Consider the following 24426-nt stretch of genomic DNA (forward strand, 5'->3'; position numbering starts at 1 on the left):
ATGGGCACAGAGTACAGAGGTAATCAACAGCACTTCCCTGGTGTAAGTTCCCAATGTTAAATTTATAGTCTTAGACCATTTTTTTCTCAACCTGGGATCTGAGAATATCTGGGGTTTGGAAAATATATTCTCAAAGGTCTGTAGTAACTTATCCCTTTAGAACAGGCCCACAGGAGGTAACCAGGAGCTGGGGGTGGGGGGAGTAGGAAATTATTATTTAATGGGTTCAGAGTTTCTCTTTCCGATGATGGAAAATTTCTGGAATAGACAGTGGTGATGGTTACATACCATTGTGAATGTACTTAATGCCACTGAATTGTACACTTTAAAATGGTTAAAATGGTTATTTTTTAATAATATTTATTTACTTGGCTGTGCCAGGTCTTAGTTGCAGCACGCGGAATCTTCGTTGTGGCATGTGGGATCTTTAGTTGCAGCATGCAGGATCTTTTTTTTTTTTTTTTTTTTTTTTTTTTTTTTTTTTTTTTGGCCTTACGCGGGCCTCTCACCGTTGTGGCCTCTCCCGTTGCGGAGCACAGGCTCCGGACGCGCAGGCTCAGCGGCCATGGCTCACGGGCCCAGCCGCTCCACGGCATGTGGGATCTTCCCGGAATGGGGCACGAACCCGCATCCCCTGCATCGGTAGGAGGACTCTCAACCACTGCGCCACCAGGGAAGCCCCAGGATCTTTTTATGTTATGTATATTTTACCACCATTTTTTTAAATGGTCCATAGGGACTTCCATTTCCAGCAATATAGCATATTAGCCGTCCTGAAAAAACCTTCCTGGGACCAAAATACATAAAGCATTGGATAAAGTATTGTAAATATTTCATAAATGCGTAGTGGAGGTAGTGGAAAGTAAGGGAAATCCTCAGAGGTTTTTGTTTTCTTTTTTTTAAAGGCAAGATGAAAAAACATAAATCCAGAGAGGTGAGATCTAAAGCTGGTGTCTGCCCTGCTGTCATCTCCTGACCTTAGCTATATGAGTGGGCCTTCAGTAGGGGTAGAAGATAAAGCTCAGAGACCTGGAAACTGGACCCTCGGTGAATGAACTAGAACAGACCAACCACTCCCAGAATGTGACCTTAACGAAACTTGCCTCTCTTGGCCTTGGCTATAAATAGAGGAGAAAAAAAGTCTCCCATGTAGTTTTCTGATTACAAACTGGACTCTAGTAGGTTTGAAGCCCATACATCTTGATCATTCCTATTGCTCCCAGATCAGGCTTCTTTTCTACCACCTTTTTTAAAATTTGAAAAATTATCATAGATCAATTTCTGGGGTAGAACACACCCAATTCATTCACCTGTTCTTCATATGATATATTTTTCAGACCTCTTATCCCCCTAACAGTATCCCCTTGGCTATTTTCTGGCTTGTTCCAGTATCTCCTTAAGGAGATAGTCATAATGGAAAATAGTAACAGATTTAGCTCAACCGACAGACTAGAATGGAACTGTTACCACTCATGATTGACGTTTTGGTTATCTACCACTGAATAACAAATTAGCCTAAAACTTAGTGGCTTGAAATGACAACAGTTATCATCTCACTATTTCTGTGGGGCAGGAATTTGGTTGTGGCTTAGCTGGGTCCTCTGGCTCAGGGTCTCTCACAAAGTAGCAGTCAAGTTGTTGGCTGGGGCAGCAGTCATCTCAAGGCTCAACCAGGGAAGGATCTGCTTCAAAGCTCACTCTTGTGGTTTTACATAGGATTTAGTTTCTTGAGGCTGTTGGTCTGGGGGCCTCAGTTCCTTGCTGTCTGTTGGCCGGAGGCCACCCTCAGTTCCTTGCCACATGGGCCTTTCATCAGAGCAGCTCACAGCATAATAATTTGCTTCATCAGAGCGAGAAAGTGAGGAGAGCCAGAGAGAGAGAAAGAAAGACAGAAGTCACAGTCTTTTATAACCTAATCATGGAAGTGACATTCCATCATTTTTGCCATATTCAGTTTGTTAGAAGCATGTCACTAGGTCCAGCCCACACACAAAGGGAGGGGATTACACAAGGTGTGATTACCAAGAGGCAGTGACCATTGGAAGCCATTTCAGGAGCAGCCTACTACAACTGGACATCAACTTCTAATCTGAAACCTAAAATTGTGACCTAAAAGAACCCTACATTAAGGATTTAGATTTAAGTGACCCCAGGTTAGTGAGGTCCTTAGGTACTTGGAAAAGTAAATTCCAATTACCTCTGGATAAACTTACCTCAAGCTCAGGTATTAAGTACTTCCACTAGATAGAGTTCCAACAAACATGAGTTTGCAATAAAAAAGAAAAAAATGCAAGTCACCATGAATGACAATTAGCAGAAACAAAGAATCAGATCTGCCAATGCTACAGATACTGCAATTATCAGATACACAGTATATAATAAGCATGTTTAATCTGTACAATTAAAAATATGGCTAAGGAACAAGAGAAAGCAAAAAAGAGTAAATCAGATTTGAAACAAAAACAAATATAATTTCTAGAAATGAAAAATAAAATAATTGAAATTAGAAAATCTATAGACTGGTCAAAACAGCAGATTAGACACAACTGAATGAAGTAAGAAATAATGAAATAATTACTAAGGAACAAGAGAAAGCAAAAAAGAGTAAATCAGATTTGAAACAAAAACAAATATAATTTCTAGAAATGAAAAATAAAATAATTGAAATTAGAAAATCTATAGACTGGTCAAAACAGCAGATTAGACACAACTGAATGAAGTAAGAAATAATGAAATGAAAGATAGATTTCAAGGAATTACCGGGACTTCCCTGGCGGTCCAGCGGTTAAGACTCCACACGTCCAATGCATGCGGTTTCTATCCCTGGCTGGGAACTAGGATCCCACATGCTGTGTGGCACAGCCAAAAAAAAATAAAAGAAAGAAAGAAAGAAAGAAAAAAAGAAATTACCCAGAATGCAGCAAGGTAAAGACATGGAAAATGTTAAAGGAAAATAGACATGGAGGATAGAGAAGCTGTTACATCCAATCAGACTTTCAAAATGAGATGAACAAGGAAGAGAGAACATTCAAAGAGAAGATGGCTGAGAATTTGCCAAGTTTGATGAAGACGACAAATCTTTTTTTTTTTTTTGATCCTTTTTTTTTGTGGTACGTGGGCCTCTCACTGTTGTGGGATCCTCCCGGGCCGGGGCACGAACCCGCGTCCCCCGCATCGGCAGGCAGACTCCCAACCACTGCGCCGCCAGGGAAGCCCTGACAAATCTTAAAATTCAGGAACCTAAACTGTGCTGGTCTTTCAGCTCCACACCCAGGCTTCTATTCCCTGTAAGGCAGCACTGGGGTTGGGTGTCCACAATGCTTTTCCAGGCTCCTTTAGCAGCTGGCTTCCTCCTGGGTTCCACCAATAAGAAGCGCTGGTAGGTGATCAAAAGGTAGGAGGAGGGTAACAGCAGGAGTTCCTCTTTCTCTCTCTCTCTCTCTCTTTTTTTTTTTTTCTCTTCCTTTTACTCCTTCTGGTCCCAAGCCCTTAGCAACAGCCACCCATCCATCCCCAATAGCACAGCTGTTCCTGAGATGGTGGCCACCTGCTCCACCCTCCTAGGTTCTGGTAACATAACCTCCTCCTTTTGGTGCCTTGAACCCTAGGGATGTGCTAGCTATTAATACTTACTGCTTTCTAATCTCCAGGCTACCTGACCTTTGTTCCTCTTTCAATCTCCCAATACATGTGTAGCCGATTCCCTTATCAAATACTCTCTGTTTTGAAGTACCTATCATGGCTTTTGTTCTCCTGCCTGGACACTGATTCATATAATGACAAATTCCAAGCAAGTTAGACAAAAGAAATCTACACCTAGACACACCAAAGTCAAACTCAGAACTCAGTAGAAAGAAGCTAGAAAGAAGACAGATTGCCTAAAAGAAGTGACAGTTGGACTAACAATAGACTTCTCAACAGCAACAATGGAAGCCAGAAAATAAGTCACATTCTCAAAATGCTGAATGAAAACAACTTTCAGTCTAGAATTATATGCCCTATAGAACTATTATCTACAAATAAGAGGGAAATCAAAATATCTTCAGAGAAGCAGTAAGAGATTAATTTTAGAGCCTGCTGAGTTAAATAACAGGGATGCACTTATGTTTAGTTTACGCCTTGGGATTTGGGATTTAGTTTCCCCTCAACTTTGCCTTTGGAAGTCCAAAATAATAGACCTTATGAGAAGGCTTTAAGAAGAGAATTCCTGGGACTTCCCTCGCATTGCAGTGGTTAAGACTCAGTGCTTCCTGTGCAGGGGGCGCAGGTTCGATCTCTGGTCAGGGCTGTGCAGTGCGGCCAAAAAAAAAAAAGTAGAGAATTCCTTATAGTTCTATGTCTAGGGAAGCTAAAGTTAAAGAAAAATCTTATTGACAATATCACTACAGACCACAAACCAGCATGCTTTTTCCTTTAAGGACCAGATAGTTAATATTTTAGGCTTTGTGGGCCATTAGGTCTCTGTCACAACTACTCAGCTCTGTTGTTGTGATGCAAAGCTGCCAAAGGTAATGCAAACAAAGGAGCATGGCTGTTTTCCAATAAAACTTTATTTACAAAACAGGCAGAGGGCTGGATTTGATCCCCAGGCCATAATTTGACAATTCCTGCTACAGACTATGAACTGTTTTCAGTAGTTGAAGATGATGGATTTTTCATATTTGCTGAAGCTATAAATCCTAGTTATTAAGTTCCTTCTAGGAAATATGGTATTGAAAAACTTCCTGAATTGTATTCTGCTATGAACAGAAAAGCAGTAGTATTAAATGTGCCACTATATCTTGGACACCAGACAGTTGGATATGCAAAAACGACTATAAGTCATATTTAAGTCTAACAGTATTGTAGATTAATAATGAATTCAACTCTGATTCTGTTCAATTGTTGAGAGATTGTTGAGGCCTCCCTCACACAGCTATCAACATAAGGCATTCTGACTGAAGAACTACTTATAGGATGGAAAATCAGTTTCAAAATGTGTCAATTGTTATGGATAATAGAACAAACACGGTAAAGGCTAAGAGTGATTTAGGAATCATAAGCATACAGTGTTTTGTTCATATAACCTTCAGTACTGTAATCCGAAAGCAATTATAACTGTCTATAAGCAGAAAGATAGTGGGCCACTGCCTCATACTTCAAAGACAAAAATACATGATGTACAAAGTTTTTTTTTTCCTGTTTAGAAAAGTTTATTGAACATTATTCCTGCATCACACTTATTGAAAGAAAAACTTAATTTTCCCTGAAGGCACCCTGTCATTTCACATGATCTACACCCTCAAGTTTTTTGTATTAAAAATACAGGTCAGGGCTTCCCTGGTGGCGCAGTGGTTGAGAGTCCACCTGCCGATGCAGGGGACACGGGTTCGCGCCCCGGTCCAGGAAGATCCCACATGCCGCGGAGCCGCTGAGCCTGTGCGTCCGGAGCCTGTGCTCCACGGCGGGAGAGGCCACAATGGTGAGAGGCCCGCGTACCACAAAAAAAAAAAAAAAAAAAAAAAACAGGTTAAATATGAAATTAGTAAACCACAGCATATGAAAGTTCATGCTGAGCAAAAACAAGTCCAAAAAAAAAGCTACCGTATATCAATAGGATAGTTCCTACGGTATTTGTTTCCTATGTAAATCATATTTGAATGCAATTTTCAGAACCATATTTAAATATATTTTGCAATTTGTTAACTGTAGGCATCCACATTTTTCTTCCACCACATAATCTGTTCCTTTGATTAAGCTGGCAACATTTGCTAGGATCCACAAAATGCAGCAAGTTCACAGATATTTCTCAAGATTTGAGAAATCTGGTCCACCTTTAGTGTAGTTTCCTGAGATTTCTGCTCCGCTGAAGTGAAAACCAGGATTTTCTTTCTGGAAGCTTTCTCTGCATTTGGTCTTGCACCCAAGGATCAGCTGCATACTCAGGTTCCAGAATAGAAGTCCAACAATTTGCTGCATCTCTCTTTGTAAGAACAATACGGACCATTTTTCTACCCTACAGAGTCCACGTTCCCTCATCAGCTATTGTAGAATCAAAGAGTTTGCCCTTGAGGATCTCGTGGCCACCCACGGCCAGCGCCACATGCCGGCTCTGCGGGCCGCACTGGATATCCTGGGCGCGAGTGCCTGGCGGCACCTGAACTTCAGTGAACACCTCCTCCAAGATCTGGTACCACTGGCCCCACGGCGTTCTGCATGGAACCGCCCCACTGTGCTCCTCAAACGGGGCTGACGCACGCCGGTCGCCTCCTGGCCCCAGTGGCCATCCAAAGGTTTTTGAATCGCCTTGTCATATATTTAACAAGATGTTTAAACAAGATGGAATAGCAGCTACTACGTGTTTAAAAGCCATCTAGAGCAAAACTAAAATAACATGCTTTTTAGATGAAAACAATGTAACTTAACTTATTAAAACTGCTTGCAGAGAAAAATACTTTGCTTTCTGGAAACTGAGGAAGAAGTCATCAAACTGATGATTTCAGAGTACAAGTATTTCTTACATGACAGTGGCTGAAAAGATTCTCTTATCATTCTTCTCCAGGAAGATGCTGAGACTGGTGTACATGAAATGAAACTGAAATATAAATGGAAAAACCCAGATGACTGGTTTCTTGAAGGCCAATTGTATTGCTCCTTTGCCACAGTTTTAGAACCAAGGTTTAAGGACAAATTTTATTCACATGACTGTGTAAAGCAGCAATTGTAGGCAAATATTGTGTGTGTGTGTGTGTGTGTGTGTGTGTGTGTGTGTGTGTGTGTATTTGGAGTAAAAAATATAAGCGCGGATAATACTTTCAGAAAAGATTCAAAAAATATTTTCTTCACCTGGAACTAGAAGCTTCCGTCTGTGGGACTGCTTCAACCAAACTGCACCATCATCAGCAACCACACCAAGCTGAGGATATAAAATAGAGATGAGGGACCTCCCTGGCCGTCCAGTGGTTAAGACTCAGCATTTCCACTGCAGAGGGTGCAGGTTCGATCCCTGGTTGGAGAACTAAGATCCCACATGCCGCGCGGCCAAGAAAAAAAAAAAAACAGACATGAGCCTTTATCTTAGTCAGTTCCTACTAAAGAGAAAGGAAAGCTTAATAATTTTGTGTGTGTGTGTGTGTGTGTGTGTATTTGGAGTAAAAAATATAAGCGCGGATAATACTTTCAGAAAAGATTCAAAAAATATTTTCTTCACCTGGAACTAGAAGCTTCCGTCTGTGGGACTGCTTCAACCAAACTGCACCATCATCAGCAACCACACCAAGCTGAGGATATAAAATAGAGATGAGGGACCTCCCTGGCCGTCCAGTGGTTAAGACTCAGCATTTCCACTGCAGAGGGTGCAGGTTCGATCCCTGGTTGGAGAACTAAGATCCCACATGCCGCGCGGCCAAGAAAAAAAAAAAAACAGACATGAGCCTTTATCTTAGTCAGTTCCTACTAAAGAGAAAGGAAAGCTTAATAATTTTGTGGCGGCAGCAATACTAGCAGTATCTCATAATGGCATCACTAACCAAACATTTTCTGTTACACTGCCCTCCACAGATGAAAGAGAGCATCTATTTATGTGGCAGATGGCACTACTGTTTACTTCCAGGTATATTCTTCTCTACTTCTAGGTATACGGAGGATTACACTCCTGCCCTTTAAGTTAGGAACAGCTATTTGACTAGTTTTGGCTCATGAAGCTGGAGTGGAAGGAACGTGTGCATGTCTGGGCCATAGCATTTCACAGCCAGTGGTAAACACTCTAGTCCTCTCTCTGCTGCATTAAATCCTGAGCCTCACTTTGAGAACTGGGCATGATAAAATGGAGTCTCCATCAGTCTACCAACCCCTGTTGGATATGCAGCACAAATAAAAAATAAATCTTTGTCATTTTAAGCCAGTGGGATTTTAGGGCTTGTTTCCTAAGCATAACCTAGCTTATCCTGACTGGTGTAAGTTAGTGTCATAAACATAGAGTATAGGGGCTTCCCTGGTGGCGCAGTGGTTGAGAATCCGCCTGCCGATGCAGGGGACACGGGTTCGTGACCCGGTCCGGGAAGATCCCACATGCCGCGGAGCGGCTGGGCCCGTGAGCCATGGCCGCTGAGCCTGCGCGTCCGGAGCCTGTGCTCCGCAACGGGAGAGGCCACAACAGTGAGAGGCCCGCATACTGCAAAAAAAAAAAAAACATAGAGTATAATGACGCCAGAAGCAAACTATCAGCTTACAGTGATGAGAAATAAATACTCCTGAAGGGGATGTCAAACTCTAAAAATCTGAATACTTACATTTTAACAACAAAATTATAATATTTTAAAATTAATATTATCTAATTTTTATATTTCATGTTGATTCTGGTATCTCAGAAGTTTATTATATAATAGTGATATTCTGCTTCAGCCAAATATTGATTTTTAACATGTAGCTGGTTTTTGTTTGTTTGTTTTCAGCCATGCCATGTGGCATGTGGGATCTTAGTTCCCTAACCAGGGATCGAACCCGTGCCCCCTGCAGTGGAAGCATGGAGTCTTAACCACTGGACAGCCAGGGAAGTCCCTAACATGTAGCTGTTTTGCATTCAGCCAAAATGTATTTTTGGTGCCCCTCTAAAATATATATACTAAATAAAAATGACATGAATAAAAGCCTGGCTGTGCGTCCTTCAAGATAGTTACTTGACAGAAACCTGAAACTATTTGTAAATTAGGTCACATTTCTTCTAAGGAAGAATACCTTGATCTTATGGAATACAGGTGTTTTTTGCTGCCACCTTGCATCCTCTGTCTTGTCTCTTCTGCTGCCACCAGCTGGCTTCCACTACTGATAAATTCCAGAAACCAGCAGGATTCTATTCAGTGTTTTGTTTTGACTGCTGGGTCCCTGATGAGAACACCAAGTCAGCTGAACAAGTAAAATTTTAGGTTGGGAACAGAAAAACACAATCAACTCATTTCCTACATATTTTGGGTAATCAGCCACACAGTAACTGGTTTTTGTCCCAGCAAGTGGTCCAGACAAGGCTTCAGGCTAACAAAAGAGAAGACATTTTAATTCTTAAGTAAATTTTTTCATCCTAGGAAAGAACAGTGTTAAAAACTACAGTCATTATACAAGAGCAAACAAAGGTCAGTTCAAATACAATAGTGTACCAATAATCTTAGTGTAGTTTTAAGCTTTAATAACTTCAGAAGTACAAACTCTATGAACTTACACAAAACATCACTTGAAAAATAAAATTATTTAAATTTCTTTCATGCTTCTTTGGTCTCGGGAATTTTTGAATAATAAATGTAATTCAATTTTTTGTTTCAGTCAACGTTTGCCATCCTCAGTTAGGGGGACTAAAAAATTTGAAATTTAAAATTACTCAAAATTCACCAAATTAAATAGTGTAAAAGAAACTTAAATAAATTTCCAAGTGATGCTTTTTGCAAGTTTTCGGCATTTATACTTCTGAAAGTATCAAAACCTAAAACTGCACTAAGACTTTTGGGATACCTGTACATGGAAAACTGTGGAGTCACAGGGTGCTTGAATATAAACTTTTATAATTATACCTAGCTTTGTCCAAAATAAATTGAAACTCTTTAAAACAACACATATACACACATATAGGCAAGAAGATGTAAAACTGAGTCATAAGGTTTCTTGAAGCTAGGGAGATATGGTGCTAAATTATTAAAACTTTAGGAAAAGTATGGGAGAGTGAGGCAAATGAGTAACAGTATCCGTCATACAGGTTCCTAGTATGACACTATATTTTTACTTTGCAGAAGGCTGAGGGTGCAGTTCTATTTGGGCTACTTGTCCTTAAGCTAGTATTATGTTCTCAATATTTCGGTATTAGTATTACTATTGCTAATGATGATTTTCCAAAAAAGTAAAAACAAATAACTTTTAAAGACTTGGGCCTTAAGAGAATGCAAAAAACAAAGAAACAACAAACAAACAAAACTCCATAAATACTAGTTTTCCTTCCGTGGTTCTCAGTCTTGGCTGCACAATGGAATGACCTGAGTTTAAAAAATACTGATGCTTGGATCTCATTCTGAAATTCTGATTCAAGTGGTCTAAGCTACAGAACGGGCATCAGGAATTTTTACAGCCCCCTGGTGATCCTAATGTTACAGCCAAGGTTGAGAACCACTGCTCCAGGTCAATATATAATCAGGTACACGTCAACAAAAAAATATGTACAGATGTTCAGAACTTTTTTTTTAATGTAGCACCAATCTCAATTTTTATAATGGGAGAGGTTGAGAAAAGAACCTAAAGCTCAAAAAAATCATGTTGAACGAAATAAGCCGGACACAAAAAAGAGTACTTATTGTATGATTCTATTTACACAAAGATTTAAAAATTAGTAAAGGGGTGATGGGAGGGCGAGGAGAGGATTAACCGGGAAGCGAGCGAAGAAAATTTCTGAGATGGAAATGTTCTCTATTTTTGTTAAGGTACACAGATATATAGTTATCAAAACTCATCGAAATAGTTGAGATCCGTATTATGTTTTCGCTATATGTAAATTACGATTCAATAAAAAGAACGAATAAACATAATTAACTTAAATCTGGATACCTATGACAGAGTCTGAGCGGCGGAGACGATTATTATTTGGGATTACCCAAACCCCCACTAGATTAAAAGGAACCGCAAACCCCAGACCAGAACCGGAGAATGGAGAGCAGACAGCAGGGAGGGCCAAAGCCTAAGAAATCGCTAGAGGGCTGACAGCCGCAGTCTAGATGATACCTAGACAGCGGCGCCCGAGTGCCCCGCGAAAATAAGCCCCCACGCCCTTTTCCGGTGCGCACACTGCCGTTCGTGCAACCCACCAGAAGGATCCGGAAGGAAACGACGCCACCACGAAAAAGGAGCCGGTGGCAGCTGGGTTCCTGCGCAGATGCTGGGGCTGTAGGCGCCGCGCGGCCGGCTGGTTGCGGCTCGCAGGGAAGACGCCGGCGCTCGCCTTCCCTCCGCTGCCTCCGCCGCTGCCATGATTCCGGTATCGCTGGTGGTGGTGGTGGTGGGCGGCTGGACTGCCGTCTACCTGACCGACTTGGTGTTGAAGGTGAGGGCCTCGGGCCTAAAGCCCCAGCCCGCGGTGCCAGGGCCGGAGCGCAAGGCCCTAGGCCTTTTCTCTTCCCCTGCCTTGTGCCGCCCGGGCTGAAAGCCGTGCGACCGGAACCCACGTGCGGCCTTCCGCGTGGCTCCCGGTCCCATGGAGTAAATAAAGCACGGCTGGCCGCGGGAGGGGTGTGGCGGCCTGCGCAGCTGCCGCAGTCTCATTGCGGGGCTCCGCAGGCCCCGCAGCCTTCGGGGCCTGCCGGGGAGGCGCCGGTAGTGGGTTCGGGAGGGCCGGGACCCTGCCAAACCCCGCGGCATTGCACCTGGGAGGAAATAAAATATCCTCCGGGGAAAGAGATTGTTTGCCCTCGTTGTCTTTAAGGCCACGACCCTCCAGAGACTGGTATTGGAATGAATCTAAATCAGGTTGTGATTTACATCAGTGGTCTCAAACTTTAAAGTGCTTATGACCATCTGGGGTTCCGGTTAAAATGCACATTCTGATTCAGCAGGTCTGGGGCGGGGGCCTAAGATTCTGCATTTCTAACCAGTTCCCAAGTGCTACCAATGCTGCCAATCTACAGACCATACTTCAAAGTAGCAAGGCTTTAGATAACTAGTTTCTGACTCCTCTAATTCTAATTTGTATCTTAGACGCCGTTTCTTCACACTGACCCCCCGTAATACTCCCACCCCCGCCCCCCACACACACCCTGGGTGCACGGTCCATTCTTATTTGGGTAGCAGATATTATGGACAGTTGTCTGACCACATGCTTCAGGCAGCCTTTCGGAACTGCATATTGGGGGTGGGAGTATTGTATGCGTGGAATAAAATCGTGTAAATCCTCAAATATTTAATGGAAATTACAATTATGACTAGTAAAACCTTCATGTTATGAATACTGTTTTAAATAGAATACTGTAGTTTAGTATTGTGTGGTTTAGGCTTAACAGCAAAATGATACTTTTGTTGCTTTGTTGCATTCAAACTTGCAAAGTGATGAGATTATACAGTTGAATCCTTAGAGCAGTCCTTAGAGCTGTGCTCTGCCACTTCCTATCCATTGAGAGCTTGGGCAAATTACTCTCTGTTCCTCCATTTCTTCATCTTTAAAATAGGCATAATAATTGTAAAGCTCTCCTGAGATTATAGAGAGGATTTCATTAATTCACCCACATAGAGCCTTGCTACTCAACCTGAGATTCAAGGACCAGCAGCACTTGGCATCATCTGGGAGTCTGTCAGAAATGTAGAATCTCAGGCCTCATTCCTGACCCACAGAATCCGAATCTGCATCCTCATAAGATCCTCAGGTGCTTTCTCTGCACATACTTGGCACAGTGCTTAGCATGTCATGAGCAGTACAGGCCACTGCTTGTTTAAACAGTGATTTTGTTGTTTGGAAAAAACAAAGCCGCGTGATTTCTTCATGTTGCATGTGTGACAAAAATCCAAAATAAAAAGAATTTTTCAAACCTCTATAGTCTCTGGTCCAGTGTGTGAGGTGATCAGGATGTCACTTTAATTTCAGTAACAGCTCCTAACTCGCTAAGAGAGCACTATTCCTTGAGCGAAAGACCGATCTCTCATTCAGAGTATCTGCTTGGGGAATGGAGAGACCTCAGGTTTTAGGAGCCTGCACCTTCAGCTTCTCTGCTTCTAACTTGGTCTGCTGTTCCACCCTTGGTTTGTCTAGGATTTCCTCAGTAGACACCTGGAGGGGTGTGTCACTCTCCTTTTCCAAGTCCTAGAAGACAAGCAGGTTTAATAACTTCACCTGAAGATGGAGAGCAGAGAGCATTATGGATCCAAAGGCAAACATACCTATATTCAGACTCAGGTCATTTTATGACTGTGATAGGGCTGAAATATCCTTCTAGATAAGTTTCTCAAATGGATGGGCATCTATATGCCAAAATACTTACCATACTTACTGTAAGAGGTAAGAGGTCAGTGGCAGTGTATGTAAAACAGCCTTATGTTAGCCAAAATCTTACATTACTCAAGGACTTCAAACTTCCCTAAAGATAAAACTCTTTGTTAGGCTGCGTATAAGCAGCTGTCTCCCCAACAATGAAGAATGTAAGAAGTTACTGAGACCAAGGTGGCTTTAGATAAGTTTTGTACTTTTTCATGGTCAAATTCAGCCTAATTTCTTAGGGTTGTTGCTCAGAAGAGGATAGAAAGCACCAATTCCAACTAACCTGTCCCCTCTGTTGGATTGGCTGGGGGTCTTTTTTAATTACAACAAAAGACCTCTTTCTCTGGTAACAAGGCTTCTAGACCTGTGCTGTCCAGTATGGTAGCCACTAACTACATGTGGCCATCTAGCATTTGAAATGGGGCTAGTCCGAATAGAGATGTGCTGTAAGTGTAAAGCTGACACTGAATTTCAAAGACTTAATGCGTAAGTAAGCAAATAAATAGAATGTGAGGTGTTTCAATATATTAATTATATTTTGAATGATAATATCTTGATATTTTGAGTTAAAAATACATTTAAATTAATCTCTGTTTCTGTTTGCCTTTTAAAATTCGGCTACTAGAAAATTAAAAACTACATATGTAGCTTGCACTTGTAGCTCACATTATATGTCTATTGGACAACGCTGTTCTAAGCAAAGGTCAGCAAACTTTTTTGCCCGTGGGCCGTAGTTTGCCAGAACCTGACTTCAGCAGATCAGCTAGCCCAAGACTCTTACTTTAATATCCTGAAGAATAAACATAAAGCTTTAAAATTATAAACATTTGATTAGTCAGTATCTTGCTTTCCTGTAGAAAACACTTATTTTCTCAAAGCTTATAAATTATCCTTCAAAATTTAGTGATGTGGAACTTTTCTTTCTCTCTTAGTCATCTGTGTATTTTAAGCATTCTTATGAAGACTGGCTGGAAAACAACGGATTGAGCATCTCCCCTTTTCACATAAGATGGCAGACTGCTGTTTTCAATCGTGCCTTTTACAGTTGGGGACGGCGGAAAGCAAGGATGCTTTACCAGTGGTATTCTTTATTTTCTCTTTTTGGTTTAAATTAGTCATTGTGATCATGAGAAATACTTGTTAAATGAACTGTTTCCATCATTTTCACTTTATTGAGTTTTAAAATGTTGACCATGTAAAAACTTTCTGGCTTTATGTAAATTCATGGGATTGCATCATTGTGCTTTTGCATACATTCAAAATCAAGGTTCTATGTCTTGATCTGGGTGGTGGATACATCGGTATACATATGTAAAAATTCAATGAGCTGTACGCTTCAGACTTAGGCACTTTGTGTAAGTTATACACCAATAGAAAGGCAAAAAGCATATGGAGCATTTTCCACCGGGAAAATAATCCTGGAGAATTCTCTCCCCCATCATGACACATAGAAACAAGGGTCCTGGGAGTCATAGGGCTCCCAAAAGTCTGCAGGCTTTCCTCTGTAATTCTTCTGTGATACCCATCCAGGGCAAGGATATTTAAAATACTTATCATCCAGTAAGGCATACACACAAACCAATCAGGAAAATGGCCAGCCAGGTTACAGCAGCAGGGTCCTGGAGCCCTCTGGCTATGCCAGGCATATCCCTTTAATTTAAAATATTTTTTAAATCATGATTTATAGTGTTTATGGTTAGGGGGTTTACAATGATCTCTGGGACACCCTAGAGACTGACAGTTTCTGTACTTGACAGAATTTCTAGTATGGCAGTAGGGGGCCTTTGTCGAAATTCCTTTTTGTTAAAAATTTAGCTCCGACTAGAGTAGAGCTAAATATAAACAATCAGGTCATCAAAAAGCAGAAAATGCAACAGCAAATCAAAGCAAACAAAGTAGAAACAATAAAGATAAGAGCAGAAATCAGTGAAATAGAAAGTATACAGTAGAGAAAATCAGCAAAGCCAAAAGTTGGTACTTTGAAAAGATTAATAAAATTAATAAAACCCTACCATGACTGATCAAGAAAAAAAGCAAACAAAATAACTAAAAATCAGAATTGAAAGGAGAAACATTACTATAGATTCTGAGACTTGTTTTATTTTATTTTTATTTATTTGTTTATTTATTTATTTTTTTGGCCACACCATGCGGCTTCTGGCATTTTAGTTCCCCAACCAGGGATTGAACCCAAGCCCTTGGCAATGAGAGAATGGAGTGAGACTCATTTTGAAAAATGAAACTATTGTCAACAGTTGTATACCTATAAATTTGACTATTGAGATGAAATGGATAAGTGCCTTGAAAAACACAACTTATCAAAAAGTTCAAAAAATGTAATAGATTACTCCCAATTATAGAGGAGTGATTTCTAATTATTAAAACAGTAGAAGAAAGAAACTGTTGTTAAGTTTTACCATGTTAATATTTAAGCTCATTACAAAATTCAAGTAAAATAAAATGCAAACAAAAGAATCGGTAGATGAGAAAGAATGGATGTCTATAATGTCAAAAGAGCTTTCATAACTACATGAGAACAAGATCAAAACAATGCTATGTAAATGAGCAAAAAAATATGAGAGGAAACAAACTTTTTATTGGGAACAACATTCAGCCTCTGCAGTTATGAGAGAATTGTAAATTATAACTGCTTAAAGAGACTAGTGCCCATGCTTCAGTCAAGTATCTGAACTTCAAGTAGGAAAAAGAAGCAGAGTTATTGAAATTTTTAGACATTGTTTTGAAGCTATGAAAGGTGGCTGGTTAATGAATTTTTTAGTCCATGAATTGTGAGGAATTGTACATTTATGTAATATTTTTCCTCTTGACAGGTTCAATTTTGGAATGGTGTTTGGTGTAATTGCCATGTTCAGCTCTTTTTTTCTTCTGGGGAAAACACTGATGCAGACTTTAGGCCAAATGATGGCTGACTCTCCCTCTTCTTATTCTCCCTCCTCTTCTTCCTCTTCTTCCTCTTCTTCCTCCTCTTCCTCCTCTTCCTCTTCTTCCTCCTCCTCTTCATCCTCTTCCTCTTCCTCACTTCACAATGAACAAGTGCTACAAGTTGTGGTAAGTGCCTTCTTATTGCTTTAAGTAGCTTTGTTGAAACATAGATATAAGAAATTTCTTCTGGATAGCATAATTCCTATCCATAATATAAATATGAAATAAATGAAAAGTCTCACAGTTTCTCAAATTACTTGCTTAAATAAAATCATTAGTAAGAGTATAGCAAAGAATTGTTGCAATGTGTAGTAGTGGTAGTAATAATAGAACAAATGGACCACCACTAAGACTGTCAACAATTACACAAGTATTCGATTTAATTCATGTTGTCTTTTTTTTTTCAGTGCAAGGTTTTTTTTTTAATTGAAGTATAGTTGCTGTACAATATTATATAAGTTTTGGGTGTACCATATAGTGATTCGCAATTTTTAAAAGTTATACTCTGTTTATAGTTATTATAAAATATCGGCTCTATTCCCTGTGTTGTAAAATATATACTTGTAGCTTGTTTTATACCTAACTTGGTGATTCATGTTGTCTTCTTGAGGTGTTGAATAATTGTTACTGTCAAGGAATAAGCATACTGATTTAAGATCTCTATAATGTAGAAATAAATTGCATCTTAATCCTATGCAAAATGTTCCCCTTTCTTCTTCATGGCTTTCAGATTCTTAAGCAATAATATCCTTTTAATTAAAGATAAAAGACCTTTTGAATGATCACTGACTGTGATTTCTTGATATGAAGAATAATGTGCTGAGTTGTACTTCTTTGACTGTAAGCTACTTCAAATAATTCCCACTTTAAAGCACATGTGTAGACCAATACCTTATCAATTCATGTTTCCAGAGTTTGAAAGGGTGCTTTACCACTGACTGGCTTTAATTTTAAATTTTTTATGTTAATAGTTTCCATTTCTGTGAGTCATGGATGTTATGTTTTTAATCGTGTTCTTATTAATGAAATAGACTATATGAGTTAGTGACTTTTTTTTTAAACTGAAGTATAGTTGATTTACAGTATTATGTTAGTTTCAGGCGTGCAGCATAGTGAGTCAGTATTTTTGCAGATTAAATTCCATTGTAGGTTATTACAAGATAATGGGTGTAATTCCCTGTGCTATACAGTATATCCTTGTTACTTACCTATTTTATTTTATTTTATTTTATTTTTATATCTTTATTGGAGTATAATTGCTTTACAATGTTGTGTTAGTTTCTGTTGTACAACAAAGTGAATCAGCTATAAGTATACATATATCCCCATATCCTCTCCCTCTTGAGCCTCCCTCCCACCCTCCCTATCCCACCCCTCTAGGTGGTCACAAAGCTCTGAGCTGATCTCCCTGTGCTATGCAGCTGCTTCCCTCTAGCTATCTATGTTACGTTTGGTAGTGTGTATATGTCCATGCCACTCTCTCACTTCATCCCAAATATACAAACTATAATAGTAGTTTGTATCTGTTAATACCCCTAATTTGTCCCTCCCTTCTTCCTTTTCCCCTTTTGTAACCACAGGTTTGTTTTCTATATCTGTGAGTCTGTTTCTGTTTTGCATATACATTCATTTGCATTATTTTTTAGGTTCCACATATAAGTGATATTATACGGTATTTGTCTCTCTCTGTCTTATTTCACTAAGCATAATATTCTGTACGTCCAACCACATTGCTGCAGATGGCAGTATTTCATTCTTTTATGTGGCTGAGTAATATTCCAGTGTATATATATATAAGTACATCTTCTTAATCCATTTGTCTGATGGGCACTTGGGTTGTTTCCATGTCTTGGCTGTTGTAAATAGTGCTGCTATGAACATTAGAGTGCATGTATCTTTTCAAATTAGTGTTTTTGTTTTTTTCATATATATACCCAGGGGTGGGATTGCTGGATCACATGGTAGTCCTATTTTTAGCTTTTTAAGGAAACTCCATACTGTTTTCCATAGCGGCTGCACTAATTTACATTCCCACCAACAGTGTGCAAGAGTTCCCTTTTCTCCACATCCTTGCCAACATTTGTTATTTGTAGACTTTTTGATGATAGCCATTCTGACAGCTGTGAGGTAATACCTCATTGTGGTTTTGATTTGCATTTCTCTAATAATTAGCAATGTTGAACATCTTTTCATGTGTTAGCTATCTGTATGTCTTCTTTGGAAAAATGTCTATTCAGGATTGACAGATTTTTTTTTAAACTCATCTCTTTGTGGCGTCTACTAGCTGGGTCACTATGGGAAGATTACAAGTCATTTGTAGCAAAAAATAAAGAATCTCTCCTATGGTAATAGGTCTTTCGTAGAGGTTAAAAGGATTCAGGTGGGTGAGGCCTCAGACAAGATGATTTATTTCTTCAGCAAACATTTACTGAGTGTTGTCTGACTACTGGCCTTGTGCATAGTCCTGCTTATAAAGGGAACAAAATCCAATCCTAGCACTTACAGAGCTTCTGGTCTAGAGGGAGAGCTGCTATGATTTTCTACAGTTGGACAGAGTATAAGGTGCTGCAGGAACAAAGACAAGCCCTGCTGAGGTGTGCCTGGCACTGGGAAGAGAGTAGAGGAGAAAGGAAGGGAAGGAGAGTCCACATAGCCTGGGAAAGGAAGATGGCAGTTGAGCATGCCAGAAACAGAGGGAACCATATAACATGGAAAGGCAGAGGGAATAATAATACTAATAATAAAACCTAGTTAGGGGCTTTCCTGGTGGCACAGTGGTTAAGAATCCGCCTGCCAGTGCAGGGGACATGGGTTCGAGTCCTGGTCCGGGAAGATCCCACATGCCACGGAGCAACTAAGCCCATGCACCACAACTACTGAGCCTGCGTGCCGCAACTATTGAAGCCCATGCGCCTAGAGCCCGTGCTCCGCAACAAGAGAAGCCACCGCAATGAGAAGGCCGCGCACTGCCACGAAGAGTAGCCCCCGCTCGCCGCAACTAGAGAAAGCCCACACGCAGCAGCGAAGACCCAATGCAGCCAAAAATAAATATAAATAAAATAAATAAATTTATTTTTTTTAAAAAACCTAGTTAATATGCAGTGCTTCCCATGTGAGGTTTTTTGTGCCTATTTTATTTTATTCCAGCAACAATCTAGAGGTAAGTATTGTTGTTCTCCCTGATTCACAGATGAGAAAACCAAGGCACAGAGCTGTTAAGTCACTTGCCTGTGGTCACAGCTAGTAAATGGTGGGTCCATCACTCACCAACCACTGACCTCAGAGCCTGTGCACAGTATGCTCTACTCCCTTAAAAAAGACCAACAATTCCTTGAGGAACTATAAAGTAACTTTGACCTGTATCTAAGAGGTATATGGTGGAAGGTATATGGTATAGGAGATAAGATGGGAGATATAGGTAGGGTCTGAGTTATGAAGGGCCATTCTAAGAAGTTTTGATTTTATCTGTAGATAACAAGTCTGCAAAATGGACTGGAGTAGGGTTTCACCAAAGATGGGGAGACCATTTAAGAGAGCATTTGGAATAATTCATGTTAGAAGTTATAAAGATCTAAACTAAATTAGTGGTAAGGAGAATGAAGGGGCTGGATTCAAGGGATCTTTTGCAGTGGAGTTCTCAGACCTCAGTCATTAATTGAATGTGAGGCTGGAGGGAGAAGAAAGTCGAGGATGACTCTCAGGCTGCATGACTGGTTATTGTTTGCCAAGAAAGAGGATAGTAGAGAAAGAAGCAGGCTTGGAGGAAATATGATCACTGGCCTCTCTGCCTGCTAGGATTAGAATGGCAAAAGGTTTTTTTTGGCTTTTTGGTTTTATTTCAGTTTAACAAGTCTGTTTTTGTTTTTTTTTAAAGACACATTTATTCAGTGTCACATTTATTCAGACTATTACATTTAGCAATCAACAGCGTGAGTTCAAAAAAAAATCTATATTAAAACCCTTTGTTGGAATGCTTTACACTTTCCACAGAATAGAAACTAAAATAACCTATTATACAGTTAGTCACAAATATAGTCCTTGGGGTTTTTTTGCCCATAGGAGTATTTTCTAAAACGGGGGTCCCCAACCCCTGGGCCGCGGACCACTACTGGTTCGTGGCCTGTTAGGAACCGGGCCGCACAGCAGGAGGTGAGTGGCAGGCAAGTGAGCGAAGCTTCATCTGCCGCTCCCCATCGCTCGCATTACCGCCTGAACCATCCCCCCCGCCCCATCCATGGAAAAATTGTCTTCCACGAAACCAGTCCCTGGTGCCAAAAAGGTTGGGGACCGCTGGTCTAAAACATGTCTTTGTAGCAACTAGGCCCCACCACCTCTGTGCTTGGTTGAGTTCCCAAATCTGTTGTAACCTGTAGCTTCCCTGTCACTTCTCTGGCTCTCCTCTCCTGCTAAGCTTTGTTTCCTGGCAGTAATTAAAACCTTCTGCCACTGCCATAGCTACTGCTGCTGCTGGAACTGCCATAGCCTCCTTGGTTTCATGGTTTGGCAAAGTATTGGCCTCAACCCCCATAGGAGCAGAACTTCTGCCTCCAAAGTTTCCTCCTTTCACGGGTCCAAACTTTGAACATTGATTGTTGTAATTGCCAAAATCATTGTAGCTTCCGCCACCTCCAAAATTGCTTCCGTCATTAGCAAACCCATTATAGCCGTCCCCACTGCCACCATATCCCCCACCACGGCTGCCACCAGAGCCACCTCGGCCACTGAAGTTTCCTCCACGACCAAAGCTGTCATTCCCACCAAAACCCCCTCCGTGACCACCACCAAAGTTTCCAGAACCACTTTGATCTCTTTGGCTGGATGAAGCACTAGCCATCTCTTGCTTAGATAGGGCTTTCCTTACTTCACAGTGTGGTATTTCTGAATGACAGTCTTGTCTACGGAGTCATGGCCATCAAATGGTACAAAAGCAAAGCCTCTCTTTTTGCCACTGCCTCAGCCAGTCACTTTTTTCCCCATACTATTCAAGATAATGTCTTAGGTGATGTTCTTCAGTATCTTCTTTAATGCCACCAACAGAAATGTTTTTCACAGTGAAGTGGGCACCAGGTCTTTGAGAATCTTCTCTTGAGACAGCCCTCTTTGGCTCCACAACTCTTCCACCTCGTGTGGCCTTGCCTTCATGGCCGCATCCACCTCCTCCACAGTGGCATATGTGACAACCCCGAAGCCTCTGGAGCGCCTGGTGTTTGGATCCTTCCTTACCACACAGTCTGTGAGCGTCCCCGCTGCTCACAATGGCTCCTCAGACTCTCATCGGTTGTTTCAAAGCTCAAACCTCCAAGGAAGAGCTTCCACAGCTGTTCGGGTTCTTTGGGAGACTCTGATTTAGACGTGACAGCAGTGGAGCTGGGGAGACTTTAATGATGCTTACTTGGCAGCGTCCACGGGCAGAAAGAAAGCTAACAAGTTTTTAAAATTTTTTTATTTGATAAATTTGACATGTTACAATTTGCACATTTAAGGTGTACAGCGAGTTACTTTCATACATTTATTTATTGTAATATGATTGCCATTGGAGCAATATTTATCACATCATTATAGTACAATTTTATTGATTGTATTCTTTATACTGTGCATTAGATCTCTGTGGCATATTTACTACTTGTTACAAGTTTGTACCCTTAAATACCATTACTCATATCCCTCCCATGCCCTGGTAACCACCATTTTACTCTCTGTTTTTTAATAGATTTGACTTTTTTAGATTCCATATATAAGTGTTATCATACTGTACTTGTATTTCTCTGATTTATCTCACTTAGCATCATGTGCTCAAGGTCTATCCATGTTGTTGCAAATGGGAGGATATCTTCCTTTCTCATAGCTGAGTAATATTCCATTGTTTTTGTACATGTAACACATTGCTTTTATCCATTCATCTGTTGGTGATCATTTGGGTTGTTTCCATAATCTTGGCTATTGTGAATAATGCTGTGATAAACAGAGGTATGCATATATCTCATTGAAATATTTTCATTTCCTTTGGGTATATACCCAGAAGTGGAATTGATGGATCATACCTTAGATGTATTTTTAACTCTTTGAGGAACGTCCATATTGTTTTCCATAGCGATTGGACTAATTTATATTTCCACCAACAGTGTGTAAGGGTTACCACATCCTTGGCCAGCACCTGTGTCGTCTCTTTTCTTCTTGATGATAGCCATTCTAACAGGTGTGAGGTGGTATCTCACTGTGGTTTTGATTGGCATGTTCCTGATGATTAGTGATGTGGAGCATCTTTTCATGTGCCTTTTGGCCATTTTGCTGTCTCCTTTGGAACTACTAAGTAGTAGTTCTGTCCATTTTTTAATCAGATTGTTGGACGGGGGGTTGTTTGTTTTGTTGGTTCTTTATATGTTTTGGATATTAACCCGTTATCCAATATATGGTTTGCAAAACTTTTCTCCCATTCTGTAGGCTGCCATTGGTTGTTTCTTTCTGCTATGCAGAAGCTTTTGAGTTTGATGTAATCCCATGTGTTGATTTTTGCTTTTGTTTGTGCTTTTGGCATCATGTCCAAAGAATCATTGCCTGAATGGTAAAGTGTTATTTACAGAAGAAATTATTTCTTCTGTTTGCTTTTCAGCTTACTCATAGAGCTCACAAAATATTGATTCTGTTAGGAGAACCATGCTTTGAAACCATTAAGAAGTCAGCTGCCCTCTGTATATCTACCCGGCATATTTTTGTTTAAGTTTGTTGTATCTCCTGACTTTGATATGAGCTCTTGTAGCTTAGAGGACATACTTTCTGTTTACTCTATAATTCCCTACAGCCTCATTCAGTATTAATTCCCCAAAACCTGGCACTCTGTGTTATTGAGAGATCAGTATTTTGGTACATCTATTGAGAGATCAGTATTTTGGTACATCTAATTTTGGTACATCTAATACCCTGTGTGATCACAGCCGAGACAGATGGGCAATCGAGTATTGTTGCCAGCAAATAAGACCTACCATCTGTTGGTGTAGTCACATGTTCAAATCCTTACCTTATTTCATTATTACATCACTGAAATAATAAAGAGAAGAAATCAATATCCTATTGGATCAAGGCTACTGATTTATTTGAAATAAAGGTAAGATAACCTGAATACTTTGTGATATAGAGGGAATGTATGAGTATTAATCTTAAGTACATAAATTTAGAGAGGAATCAGAGAAAAGGAAACTACAGGTCTGAACAGACAGATGCCTGACAACATGGGAATGGAGCAGATATGTAGAAAAAGGTACACTGATGTTCTTGAAAAGAGTTGCTTAGTAGGGTCTGAGTAGAGAGAACTTCAGATAATGAGCATCATAAAAATATCCTCTGACCATTTACTTCCATATCTGGGACTCTAGGTTAAGGAAACACTTCCAAATTATAGAAAAATTAGTATTCATCAAGCTCTTTATCCTAACATTTATTACTATGAAGAATTGGAAACAACCACAATATGTAATTGAGGAATGGTTAAATTATGGGATTGTCATTCAGTGAAATGTTATGAATACATTAAAAATGATGACTATGAAAGCTAGTTTCATAACTAGAGAAAGGACTCTTGGAATCAATGAATTTAGAAAGCAATCCAAGCAGCATGGTTTGAATCTCCTCTTCAGTTACTAAAAAAGGCTTAAAAGTGAAATTCCTTTGTTATACACAGAAATAAATTGCAATTGAATTAAAATTAAAATGTGAAATCATAAAAGACCTTGAAAGAAAAAAAAAACAGGTTTCTATTTATAGGAACACAGAATGAGAAAGACATATGCATAAAACTAATGGCAGAAACCATGAATATTGATAGATTTGACTACATAGAATTTTTTATATATCAAAAAACCGAAAGCAAAATAAAATGAAAAGGCAAAACTTGGGAATGCATCTGTGATGTGTATCACAGAGAATTGATAATTGATACTTGAAGTGATCTTACAGACAATAAGAAAAACATGAACACTCTAAGGAGAAAAAAATTGACAAGTCAGGAGTAGGCTACTCACAAAAGATCTATCAGTGGTCAAAAAGTAGGGGGAATGTTCAGCTTAATAATCATCAAAGAAATAGAAATCAAACAATGGGATGCTTTTTATTCCTCTCAAATTGTAGATTTGAATAAAATGAGTTTACCCAAGGTTATTGAAGTGTCTGCTTCTGGAGAGCAGTTTGATATATATCAAAGTCCTTTAAATTTTGTGTATAATTACCCTCTCTGTTAGGTGTAATGTTAAACAGTGGACAAGGATTATCTCCTGTAATCCTCAGAATTACCCTTTTATGTAAATGTGGTGATTTCCATTTTCATGATGGGGAAATTGAAGTACTGGAGGAATAATCCAAGCTTCCTCAAGGTCCCTTAGCTAGTTATGATGGAGCCAGAACACCAAACCCAAATGATATGTCCCCAGAGCCTGAACCAACCGTGCTTTTCTAACAATTTATTCCCCCAAATATTTGTGTATATGTGTCCAAATATATATATATATATATATATATTT

General features: G+C 39.9%; 1 protein-coding gene and 1 pseudogene across 5 annotated transcripts in view; one reads left to right on the forward strand and one right to left on the reverse strand.

Moving 5' to 3' along the window:
* Positions 1–2856: 2856 nt before the first annotated feature.
* On the reverse strand, positions 2857–6531 carry LOC112062004 (nudC domain-containing protein 2-like; annotated as a pseudogene).
* Positions 6532–10858: 4327 nt separating this feature from the next.
* LOC102984850 (membrane-bound transcription factor site-2 protease) overlaps positions 10859–24426 on the forward strand; it is a 68311-nt gene continuing 54743 nt past the window's right edge. For 2 of the 5 annotated variants that reach the window (XR_008616416.1, XM_028482793.2), the window contains exons 1-3: positions 10875–11053; positions 13906–14054; positions 15805–16042. Coding sequence is in view for 4 of the 5 variants with exons in the window: in XM_028482793.2 (XP_028338594.1) it covers positions 10979–11053; positions 13906–14054; positions 15805–16042 (462 nt within the window). In the remaining variant the exon portion in view is untranslated. Of the gene's footprint in view, positions 11054–13905; positions 14055–15804; positions 16043–24426 lie in introns of all 5 variants that reach the window. The other 3 variants (XM_007126585.4, XM_028482792.2, XM_007126587.4) reach the window with 3 other exon arrangements.

Source organism: Physeter macrocephalus, chromosome 21 (genome assembly GCF_002837175.3).
Source record: "Physeter macrocephalus isolate SW-GA chromosome 21, ASM283717v5, whole genome shotgun sequence".
Classification (NCBI taxonomy): domain Eukaryota; kingdom Metazoa; phylum Chordata; class Mammalia; order Artiodactyla; family Physeteridae; genus Physeter; species Physeter macrocephalus.